General features: G+C 48.0%; 1 protein-coding gene across 22 annotated transcripts in view; it reads left to right on the top strand.

Annotated features, from left to right (window-relative positions):
- FRYL (FRY like transcription coactivator) overlaps positions 1–12498 on the top strand; it is a 387434-nt gene that overhangs the window by 345991 nt on the left and 28945 nt on the right. For all 22 annotated transcript variants that reach the window (XM_073583507.1, XM_073583505.1, XM_073583498.1 and 19 more), the window contains 3 exons: positions 1376–1450; positions 1625–1801; positions 3779–3979. In XM_073583507.1, the coding sequence (XP_073439608.1) occupies positions 1376–1450; positions 1625–1801; positions 3779–3979 (453 nt within the window). The remainder of the gene's footprint in view (positions 1–1375; positions 1451–1624; positions 1802–3778; positions 3980–12498) is intronic.

Here is a 12498-nt window from a genome sequence, read left to right as displayed (position 1 = left end):
GTTGTGGCTGTTGAACAGTCAGGAGACAGGCAGCCGCAGGGACTCGAACATATTATTTGAGCATGTAGAAGTCTCTCTGTTAGTACTCAAGCATGTTCAGATAACGCCTTATCTGAGCATGTTTACTCATTACTAATATTTAATAGTTTATTGTTAACAAAATTCAAAGTGAATGAACAAAACAAAAATCTTCAACCACCTATGGGGTATTCCTACATTAAGAATTTTTTTTTCATTCCACTCTGAGTTATTGTGGTGAATCACTTTAAGAGTTAAACTTCCAGAGTGTGGTTTTGAATACTTAAGAGTGGGGCATTTTGGAGGAGTTTTCTGGCAGAAAACCCCTTAAAGTCACTTCAAAAGTGAAGTGATTTCGTTGAAAAAAATGCTGCTAAATTCTCAGTAAATTTCAGATTTTTTGATGAATGTGAGTCATATCTACCGACATTTATCACTAACATATAGAAGTACAATGTGTCACAAAAGAAACAATCTCAGAATCACTGGGATGGAAAGAAGCGTTCCAGAGCTATTACCACATAAAGTGACACACGTCAGATTTGAAAAATGACACCTGGTCAGGAATATGAAAACAGTCTTCAGTAGGAAGGGGTTAAATGTCAAATGTTAATTAAAAGTGGACAAATCCTTGAAATTGACAGAAACGTAAAATGGACGGATTGGAAACTATTCAGTGAGCCATCTTCGTGGGTACACACAGAGGTTTGGACTTTGCAGCCTCGAAAGTTTTAAAGCACTTTTTAGTTTTTTTTCAGTGTTTTTGGCCTGTCTGCCTTTTGATGTGCAGCGCACGGTCACAACGTGGGTCACTTAGCCGCACGTAAAACCCTGACACAAGCTGAGACATTTACCGGCAGCCGCGTTTAGTGTAATACTATATATTCCCAGAACATTTTATGTATATATCACAATTTTGTCACATTTGACATTTTTTTTTCACAAAACGAAGTTATTTGGAAATGCTGGTAAAAATGTAGATGCTTTCCTTGCTTTTTTTCTTACGGGGTCTGATGCAGGGGCTGATTTTCTTGATGGTCTGGATGACGTCCTCCTGACGCTTTGTTCAGTTGTTGTGCCCTTGTTGATTGATGTAATAACCTGCCTAATCTGTTGTGCATTAGTCCCTCACCCCACAGGTCAGGGTCGGTGTGGATGCGGGATATTACCAGTCTTACCTGACGGCTCAGCTCTCTTACATCATATCCTACAGTTAGTCTACACAAGCCTCATATTTTTAGAATTGAAAGATGTGAGCCTGTATCCATGTTTTGCCCCTTTGCTTCTCATTTTCACAGGATAGCCACTTACCATTTCCAGAACTGTGACTTTTTTTCTGTGACCTTTTCTTTTTCAGCGGAGGACGCGGGAGAAGCTGATGAATGTCCTTTCTCTGTGTGGCCCTGACTCTGGTCTTCCCAAAAATCCATCCGTAAGTTCTCCTTGCTCCACCCCCCCCGAGACATTAATAAACCATTTTTATTTTTTTACGTTTCTGCTCTGGCTTATTAAACACTTGACAGCATCTGATAATTGCTCCAAGCTGACCCCACATGGAGAATGTGAGTGTTTAGATGGTTTCTCTTCCAATTTCTTCCCACTACAGGTGGTCTTCTCATCAAATGAAGATCTTGAAGTTGGAGATCAGCAAACCAGTCTTATTTCCAGCACAGAGGAAGCCATTCAAGAGGAGGAGGTCGCTGTGGAGGACACTGGCAGCGAACAGCAGTTTGGTGTTTTCAAGGACTTTGACTTTTTGGACGTTGAGCTGGAAGATGCTGAGGTGAGACCCCCGTGTCTACGTTTTAATGTCAGCCAATCGTCTCGCGGAATGTCTCCCAAGTGTAGACACTAGAACAGGACTGTTAATGACAACTGAAAATTACAACAGTAATTATGTCTCCAAAAAGGTGAAAGTTAAAACTGCCGGCTGCATCCGGTCAATGCCTGTGACTATGTGTAAGAAAACAGATGTGAACTGAACTTTTCTAACTTTGAGTCGCTGCTTTCCTGTTAGCTCTCAGGCTCTCCTCAAAGCACAGTTGTGGTTCAGCATCTGGACAGATCAGTACACAATTTATTTTTGCCAGTTAGTGCGTACACTTTCTTGTGTGTTATGTCTAAGCAGAAAAGTAAGTGTCCCAAAATGTAGCCTGTTTTTTTGGACCAGCACTATGCTGATTGACACTCCAAGTGACAGATATGAGATTTCAGAATGAAATTAGGATCCATCTTTGGCTTATCCACACATTATCTATTTGGTGATTGTTACTTGCTGATTTCTAAACTGATATATACAGCAGTTATGCCCCAAAATCTGCACATTTTCCACAATTATATGTTGTTTTTTTATTGGAAGTGCAACAAAACAATACCAGACTAGCTATGTATTTTGTGGAGTTAGGATCTCCATCAAAATGAATATGTAAAATAAAATACAAAAAAAAAAGGAAAATCCTATTAAAAAGATTGTTTCCACAACCGAAACTGACATGGTGTGGATATAATAAAACACCGCAAAAACTGTGATTCTTCATCAAACTAAAACAAAACCCAGCATGTGGATTAGATTACATGGATTATCCAGTGAAAGCAAGTTATCACCTTTTATCTTCGTTACAGAATGGGTTGAACGCCCGACTTCTATGACTATGATTTTCTATGTGAAAAAGCAGTGCACGGTGCTCGGCAGGCCCGTCGGCAGTGACTGCAGCACAAATCACACATGCACACGGCTTCTCCATTCTAATGGGGATAACATTTTTCCATTTTGCTGATTTAATGCAGGCCCAAGCGGTTGGACGCCCGATTAACAAATTATCACCTATCTTATGGATGTACCAGACAACCCCTTTTAAATTAAAACTCCTCCACTTTGCTGCCACTGCAAATTGCTGCAGGTCTTGCATTCAGAAAATCCGCACCAAACCCAAAATTTGGGAATGTATGCCTTGGGCCCCATCTTTTCACTCTTACTTCGTCATAAATTCCACAACATATTAAATCTCTATATTGTGAATATTTCAAAGAATCACTGTGCTATGTGCCAGGGTCATATATTCACCATGTGAGGGATCTGGTTCTTGCCCAGTCGCCAGTGGATATAACAAATTGTGCGTCCATGGAGTGAACCCGCTGGACGCTGTTCAATAGTGTCTTACAGGAGTTCTGTACTGTAATCGTAGCTGATACTTGGCATTGCACAGCGAATTTTCATATTACTGATCTATAGGCACGCTCTTTACGTTGTGCCTCCGTGCCAATCCTCCGTGCCGTATCACATTGTCCCCTTTAGTTAAGGTTTTTTTCTGATGGAGCGTGACAACATGTTTTTCTTCTGTGTGAGATTTGTTACTCTGGGATGTTTAGACCACCCTTTTGACATATCTTCAGCTCATCCATCTACACCTCTTGGTCCATATCTTTACACTGTAATGTGACACGATTGTATGTTTTCTCCTGCCTCTGTGTTTGTCCTCGTTACTTATGATTATTTGTGTTTTCCTTTTTGCTAACCAGGAGCTGCAGGTAAGTTGCAGCCTGGTGGAGTGGCATGTTTCCCCCCATCCCTTGTGATGTGTGTGTGCAGTACATAAACCAATAGGGTCTCATTAATGGTGGTTGTATGGTGGCCCAGTATGTCTCATGTGGCATTCCTGTATCCAGTGACGCGCACTGTTCCCTTTGTGTATAAGAATAATAATTATAATAATAAGGGTCCTACATATTTTGTTTACATTTTTTTTTCCTCCCTGTATAGGGTGAAAGCGTTGACAACTTTAATTGGGGAGTCCGCCGACGTTCATTGGACAGTATTGACAAAGGGGACACCCCATCTCTGCAAGAATGTCAGTACTCCGGGAGCACCCCCAGCCTGAACCTAACCAACCAGGAAGACACGGACGAGTCCTCAGAGGAAGAAGCGCTGACCGTCAGCCAGATCTTGTCCCGCTCAAACATGGTATGGCTTCCTTCTCTCTGGGGTTTCAATCTGTGCATAGAAATATTGCTGTTAAAAGGCCACATCCAGATATTCTTTATGAATTTAGACACCTGAGCGGATCAGTTTATTATTGATTTTTTTTTTCTTGCTGGGTCAATACGTTATCTATTCTATTATTTCTAAACACTGTTTTTCTCCTTCGTCTCATTGGGGGACACAGATACTAAGTGAAAAAAAGAGGTTAGCTCCTCCTCCGCAGTATACACCCTCGCCCCTACTGCGGGCGGAAATCAGTTTTTTGCTTAGTGTCCTATGGAGGCACACACAGTCTGGATCTCTCCAGACTATGTTTTTTCTAGTTTACTGTGAAGATGAGACAGGGGCGACGGATCCTATTGAAAGGGTCCGATCTCCCCAAACCATCAACGGGCGAGCACGCGTTGAGTATAGTCTCCGCGTATACTTTCCCGCACCGAGGGACATATCTGGGACTTTTCCCCAGACTTCTATTTTTGTTTGTTATTTTATGAAGATGAGACAGGGGCAACGCATCCTATTGAAAGGATCCGATTTCCCCAAACCATCAACGGGCGAGCACATGCGAGTATCCCTCCACGTATCCTTTCCCGCGACGTGGGACATTATGCCAGACTTAGCCCTGTCCACCCCTAGGTATTGAAGCCATGGGCTTGCACAGAGGCACAAGACTAGTCTGTGCGGCCCCCACTGCTCCACCAACGCTAGATGGCGGTGCTGCAAGGTGGCGGACGGTCCCTCTCCTCACCCCCAGAAGGGGTTAGATGGAGCTAAGGTGCCTGCACCGTCCTATTTTTTATCAAAGACCCCCTCACATACCTGCACTGAGGCTGAAGAGGATCATCGGTGAGGAGCGGGTCGGGGAGGGCTCCTGCGAAGATTTCGGGCTGGAGCCCACAGCTCGGCATCCACTAGCCATGCAAGAGAAGGGCTGGATCTGTCAGGTGGCAGCCCGGGACAGGAACGCCGCGCCGGTCAGTAGCGCCATTTTTTGGTACCGCCCACCCCCGGTCGGGTAGGGGAAAAATTGAGGCCGCGGCTTCGGCCGGAGCTAGGCCGCGGCCGGAAGTTCCGCCCTCGGGGCCGCGCGTCACTTCTGGCAGCCCGCACTGGGCGGCGGTAAAAATCGAGGCCCCGGCTTCGGAGCACGGGCTAGGCCGCAAAGTGGGAGTGCCGCCCCCTAGAGCGGTTTTACAGGCTGGTGCGCGCCACAGATGTCGGCGCGCAATTTAAAGGAAGTATCCAGGTCGGGGGGGGGGGGGGGGGGCGCGCAGGACTGGGGTAAGTGCTGCCCGAGAGGCCACGCTATAGGGAAAAACGAGGGGCTACCTCTTCCCCATATCCCCAGCTTCGGACAGATACAGCATGTCCGAAAAAGCAAAGACGCACACGTTCTTTTACGCGGCATGCATCTCTTGTCAGGCTGCGTTTCCGCAGGCGCAGAGCAAGCGTTTATGCGAAGCCTGCGAATCCAAACGCGCCCAGGAGCCCTCCCCTGCGACTGTGACCAATGTGTCAAATCTCCCGGATTGGGCCTGATCACTGTCACAGTACATGGCGTCGCTTACGAGAGCAATAGAATCCCTTCAAGCCCCAGATAGGGGCAGGGACAGTGTCTCGCTGCCTTTTAGAGGGAACCTCCACCTCACAGGAGCCTCCGGCCTACAGGGTCCGCTCTCACTCCAGGCAGACCCGGGGGAAACAAATCCACACGGTGTCGCCCAGTCCATCCGGTGCCTTCGACATCCGTAAGATCTGCTTCTCGCTCCCCGTCACCAGTGGTTGATAGCGAGCAGACCTCAGATTGCGACCCAGACGAGCCCCTTGACCTGGACACTCCAGAGTCACGTGAAACAGTGGACATCCTCATAGAAGCAGTCAATCAGACCCTGGGGATTGAGGATGATACCGCAGCGGCTATAGGGCATAAAGTGGCATGTAAACGAGTGAAGCGACCGCACAGAATTTTTTCCTTTCACCCTGAGTTTGAGGACGTAGTGCAGCGGCACAGAGAACGTCCAGAACGGCGTTTTCTCGGGTTAAAAGGCACTCGAAACGAGGTATCTGTTTGCTCCGGACCTCCGTAAACAATGGATGGAATCCCCGATAGTGGATCCTCCGGTTTCACGCCTGGCCACTAAGACCCTGTTATCTGTCCCTAGGGTTTCCTCGATTAAAGATCCTACAGACTGCCTTATTGAGAGCCTAGCTCGTTCAGTATATGAGGCGTCAGGGTCTGCACTCGCTCCCTCGTTCGCAGCAACTTGGGTAGCCAAGGCTATGATATCATAGTCAGAAACATTAAACAAGGTCGCGCAGACCAGGATCTACCTGCAGAGATCTCGGAGGTCGCAGGTCAGATGGCGATAGCCGGATGAATGAATGCGTCTTTGGATGCGGCCAATTGTTCGGCACTTGCTGCCGCTAATGCAATCTCTATCTGAAGAGCCCTATGGTTGAGGAAATGGCAGGCCGATTCTACTTCCAAGTAGTCCTTGACTTCCCTGCCTTATTAGTGCGGTTGCCTATTTGGAGAAAAGTTGGATCAACTTATCTCCCACTCCACAGGAGGAAAGAGCGGGTTTCTCCCTCAACAGAAGGTTAAACCGTTTTTTCGTCACCCGGTTCAGGCACGTTTTCGGGCCTTTCGCAGTGCCACCGGCCATTCTAGGCTGGGCGTGACGGCATTGGTCAGGTGGTGGCCGCTAAGCAGCCTGAGCCTGGTCCGGGACCCGAATAGGAGACCGGTCCGGGGTCATGCGTTAAGACTCCGGGTGGACTATGGGGCCCAATTCCGCCACCTCAGGCCGCCCCAGCCAGGATAGGGAGCGGCAGGTCTCATATAGAGCCAACCCATTGGGGAGAATGCGTGCTCAACAGGCCAGATCGAGGGGACCCAGATCCTAAAGATCATCGGCCAAATGACTCGAGGTCTTTACCAGACGACACCAGCAAAGTGGGCGGCCGCCTACTCTGTTTTCACCACGTCTGGGCCAACATCGCTCACGACGCATGGGTAAAAGAATTGGTGTCCTCAGGTTACAAAATAGAATTTGTCAGATACCCTCCAAGATGGTTTTTTCTTTCCCGGCTTCCCAGGGTAGATACCCAGGTAAGGGCTCTATTGGGAGCCATCAAGTCGCTCCTGCACAACGGAGTCATTGTTCCAGTGCCGGAACACGGAAGAGCTCAGGGGTTCTATTCCAACCTTTTTGCGGTTCCCAAAAAGAACGGGTCTGTCAGGCCTGTTTTGGACCTAAAGCTTCTGAACAAATTCATCAGGATAAGACATTTCCGTATGGAGTCTCTCCGTTCAGTCATAGCGGTCATGGAGCAGTGAGAATACTTGGCCTCAATTGACAGCCAGGACGCATTTCTGCATATTCCCATTTTTTCCTCCTCATCAGAGGCTTCTACGCTTCGCCATCAGCGTTCAACATTTTCAGTTCGTAGCGCTACCCTTCGGGCTAGCCACGGCTCCCAGAGTGTTCACAAAGGTTATGGCAATTGTCAGGGCCACACTGCATTCTCGAGGCATAGTCGTCTTGCCTTACCTGGACGACCTCTTGGTCAAGGGCCCGTCAATACGGGCATGTGAGGAAGGTGTCAACATCACGCTAGATACTCTTGCCGCTTAGATGGTTGGTCAATGCAAAGAAATCATCCCTTGTGCCAGCTCAGAGGATCTCCTTCCTAGGAATCATCTTCGACACTTGCCGAGGGTTGGTAATTCTCCCTCAGGAAAAGGCGCTAGTCTCCGGCAGGGAGTCCGGACACTACGCCAACGAGTCCCTCATACCATCCGATCTGCGATGAGGATCCTAGGGAAAATGGTGGCAGCAATGGAAGCGATACCTTTTGTCCAGTTCCATCCTTCACCCCCTGCAGCACGCCTCGTGTCAGCCTGGGACAAGAATCCTTTCACGCTCGATCGGTGGTGCCAACTGTCCTCTTAAGTCAGGCAGTCGCTCGGATGGTGGATAACCAGTTCCTCTCTGGCCTAGGGGCAACCTTTCCCCCCAGGTCATGGGCTGATAATGACAATCGACGCCAGTCTCCTCGGTTGGTGAGCGGTGTTTCGCCACCACACAACCCAGAAACGGTTGTTGCAACCGGAGGCACGCCTCCCGATCAATTTCTTGGCGATACGAGCAATTTGGCTGGCTCTGCAGGTTTCATCACTTTCTAGCAGGCCGCCCCGTCCAGATTCCATCGGACAGCGCCACAGCGGTGGTTTACATAATTCGTCAGGGGGGCACCCGCAGCAGAACAACCATGTGCGAGGTGGGGCACGTTCTTCAGTGGGCCGAAGCAAACCACTCAGTGATTTCGGCTGTCCACATCCTGGGCGTGGAAAATTGGGCGGCAGACTTCCTCAGCCGGCAGGGTCTTGCATCCGGAGAGTGGTCTTTACATCCCGAAGTTCTTCAGCAGATTTGTCAACTGTGGGGAGCTCCGGATGTGGACCTGATGGCTTCCAGAGTGAATGCCAAGGTGCCCACATATGTCGCTCGGGCCAGGGACCCACAGGCATTCGCGGTGGACGCGTTGGTTCTGCCATGGAAACAGTTTTGCCTCCCATATCTATTTCCCCAAATGCCACTACTCCCGAGACTCAGCAAAGGGATCAAGACGGAAGGGGGTCCGGCGATTCTGCTCGCCCCAGACTGGCCCCGTCGAGCATGGTACGCAGATCTAAGGCAGCTGCTTGCCGACGTTCCTGGGCGCCTGCTAGAGCGCCCAGATCTACCGTCTCAAGGGCCGATGTGCCACCCGAACTCAGGGACCCTGTGTTTGATGGCAGGGCCGTTGAATCTTGGATTCTAACCCAGGCAGGGTTCGGGAGCAAGGTGGTCGCTACAACGATTGGCGCCCGGAGGCCTGCTTCAGCATGAATTTACCACCACACCTGGAAGATGTTCTTTGCTTTATGTCGAGGCTGCTGTGTTTCTCCGCTAAGATTCTCGATCCCCAACTTCTTGGTTTTTCTCCAGTCGGGCTCAGAGAGCCCGGATAGCTCAGTCGGTAGAGCATCAGACTCAGGCTTTGCCCCAGGTTTCCGCAGGAGACAAATGTCGTCCTTATCCGTCCTGTTCCAGTGCAGGGTTGCTACCAATTTGCAGGTGAAGACTTTTCATCCGGGGAGTGTCCCACTTGATACCTCCCTATAAGGCGCCGATGGACGCCTGGGTTCTTAACATGGTCCTAAGTGTTCTGCAGGAAGCTCCATTGGAACCGCTTCAGGATATCTCTTTGAGGTACCTTTCCTGGAAAGTTGTTCCCCTAGTGGCCATCACTTCCATCAGGCGGGTTTCAGAGCTGGCGGCTCTATCCTGCCGAGCTCCGTTCCTCACTTTCCATAAGTATAAGGTCCTCAGACTGTGGAGGTAGCTATTTTGGGAGGGCTAAATTAACCCTTCACGGTTGATCCAGTGATTTCCAAATTACTCCAGTGTTGCTAGCAACTCAAATGACCACACAGAGACTGGGGTCTCTGTACGGGAGGATCGAGGCAGATCACTAAGCCCCTTTATTTTAGTCACTTCTTTTATAACATTTTGCTTAATTATGCAGAGTTCTCATCTACCAATAAAATCATTTCACTTTGTAAGCCAATAATATTGCAAGAAAACCGGAAACTACATATATGTCCGTATCCAAATAGAAAGTAGTATAATGACATATTCTTCAGAGTTTTACACTCCCGCCTCCCTTATCTTTGTACCTGATGAGAACAGTCTGGTTTCATGACAGCCCATGCCAATTACAAAAATTTATCTTACAGCAACAAAAACGGAGAAACGAAACCTTCAGAGAATGGACAAAATGAAACTTCAGCTCTGATTTTAGTATTAACCCTTCACAAGACCAGTCCCTCCTTTTCTGCCGAAGGTCGTGTCCTCTTTTTCACATTAATGAAAATGTTTTGCCTTCATTTTGTCCAGCACCGGTGCACCGTGTGGAAAAAGGCTCTTCACACGTTAGACCTGGTAAGAGCCCTCCGGAGGTACGTGTCGCGGACGGCACCTGTTATGAATGGGTCACCGAGGAGGAAAAAACCTAAACATGCTAAGCCCAGAAATAACAGAGAGGTTGGTAACTATGCAGATTGCAGATCCCTGATCCTACCACACAACTAGCAGCAGCCGTGGAGCGTGCCTACGATGAACCTAGACTCCTCGTCACGGCCGGAGGGCTAAATAAGCCTAAAGCATGAAAAGGGGAAAACTAACTGCCCCAGAGCAGACCCCAAAGGAATAGACAGCCCCCACACATGTATTGAAGGTGAAACAAGATGAAAACACAAACACAGGTAGGAAAATAGGCTGAGCAAACGATGGGGCCCAAACTAACTAGAAAGGAGAGGAAAGGACAGACACTGTCTGCAATCTGCCCAAAACCCTACAAAATAATGTCCAACACTTCTGATAACAAAATTAACCCTGAAGTCACTAGACTTCTGCCACTATATCAGCACTCTGAAATATTCTGAGACAGAGAAAAAAGAGGCCAATCTAATAAGGGACAAAAAGCAAATTGGCAAACACAGATAAATAAGAGTGGAAATTCAGCACAGCCCAAGCCGGGGCTGGCTGACCACGCAAAAAACTGAATAGAACAACAAAATCAAGTGTGAACATTAACAGAGAATCTTAGCTTGAGCTGACTGGAACAGAGCTGAGAACCAAGACCTGACAAGCAGAAGGAATCACCAGCAACTGAATAGGGCATCGGCTGTCTTAAATCCAATCTGAGACTCCTGAGATCCAATCGTCATCCTCATTCTCAGGTGGCAGATCTCCATTGATCAAATCAGCCTCACTACCTCCCGTTACCACCAGAGGGAGTCTGGAAGGAGAACTCACAACTGGTGAACCAGAGAATGAACTCACAACATGCACCCTTTCGTCAGAGGGACACACTGTTCGTGCTCCCTGAAGAGCGCAGGAACGGACTCGCTGCCTCAAAGTCGACCATTGCCAGATGGATTTGTTTGACTATTCAGGAGTCCTACCGCATTAGAGGCACGCCGATTCCAGCAGGGATCAGAGCGCACTCTACCCGGGCGGTGGGCGGCTCTTGGGCGTTTTGGCATCAGGCTTCGATGGAACAGGTTTGCCAAGCAGCAACCTGGTCCAGCCTGCACACATTTGCCAAACATAATATCCATGCTCAGGCATCGGCGGATGCGAGTCTGGGTAGAAGGAATCTCCAAGCAACAGTGGCGCACCGTTAAACAGGAGGTGCATGTAGCTTGGATCGGTGAGTCAATCTCCCAACCAGGGACTGCTTTAGGACGCCCCACAGTTTCTGTGTCCCCCAATGAGACGAAGGAGAAACATGGATTTTTGTGAGTACTCACCGTAAAATCCTTCTCTCCGAGACGCTCATTGGGGGACACAGCACCCACCCTATTAGCCAGTTGGCTCTTGTTTAAATGAATGTGTTTACTTATTTGATAAGGGTGGTGTTTTCCTTTGGACATGTTGTAGCTGTATTAAGGCTGATTTGTTGTCCTCCTACTGCTTTGGCACCAAACTGATTTCCGCCCGCAATAGGGGCGAGGGTGTATACTGCGGAGGAGGATCTAACCTCTTTTTTTCACTTAGTGTCAGCCTCCTAGCGGCAGAAGCATACACCCACAGTATCTGTGTCCCCCAATGAGCGTCTCGGAGAAAAGGATTTTACGGTGAGTACTCACAAAAATCCATGTTTTGGTGATTTCTTTCTACCTCCGTTCATACTGTATCCTCACACACAAATGAAATGGAAAGTTAAACGTGCCTCCTTCAGAAAGAAAATAGCCAAACTAACCTCACATCCATAGTTTCATCACAACATACAGTTTAAACATTAATTTTCATAAACCTGCAGGTGGCACCACAGTTCCCCAAAGCACACTACCACAAAGCTTCTTACAGACATCACAAACAAATCCAAACATTTGCGTTGGGGGCTTTCCAGCTTGCCGAACTGCTTGCCCAACCTATTTTAGCCAAATTGGAGGATTTCACACTTCATTTCAGGTGAGGCACATATTCAACCACATTTGTAAACATGCACTGCCTATTGAATTGCACTCTTGCTCCTTTCATGCTCCACCCACACAAACAAATGATACACCATTTGAAAGGTCAAACTACCTGCAGGTGGCAGCACAATACCACAAAGCTGCTTACAGACATCACAAACAAATCCAAACATTTGCCTTGGGGTCTTTCCGGCTTGCTCATGTGCTTGCCCAGCCTATTTCAGGCACATTGGAGGATTGCACACTTCACTGCAGGTGAGTCACATAAGCAAACACATTGTAAACATGCACTGCTTTTTTTGTTGATTACTTCGCCCCACACACACACAAATGATACAACATTTGAAAGATAAACTTGCTCCCTTCAGCATGAAAAGAGCCATCATCTCATGAAATACATTTAAATTTGACCAGCTTGCTAGTTGCTGCTAATTTTGAGTTTATAAGAATGTATAGTGTAAAAAAGGGA

Source organism: Dendrobates tinctorius, unplaced genomic scaffold (genome assembly GCF_039654945.1).
Source record: "Dendrobates tinctorius isolate UK_male_01 unplaced genomic scaffold, ASM3965494v1 ptg000079l, whole genome shotgun sequence".
Taxonomy (NCBI): domain Eukaryota; kingdom Metazoa; phylum Chordata; class Amphibia; order Anura; family Dendrobatidae; genus Dendrobates; species Dendrobates tinctorius.
The sequence above is the reverse complement of the archived record's forward strand: the minus strand, read 5'-3'. Positions and strand labels throughout refer to the sequence as shown.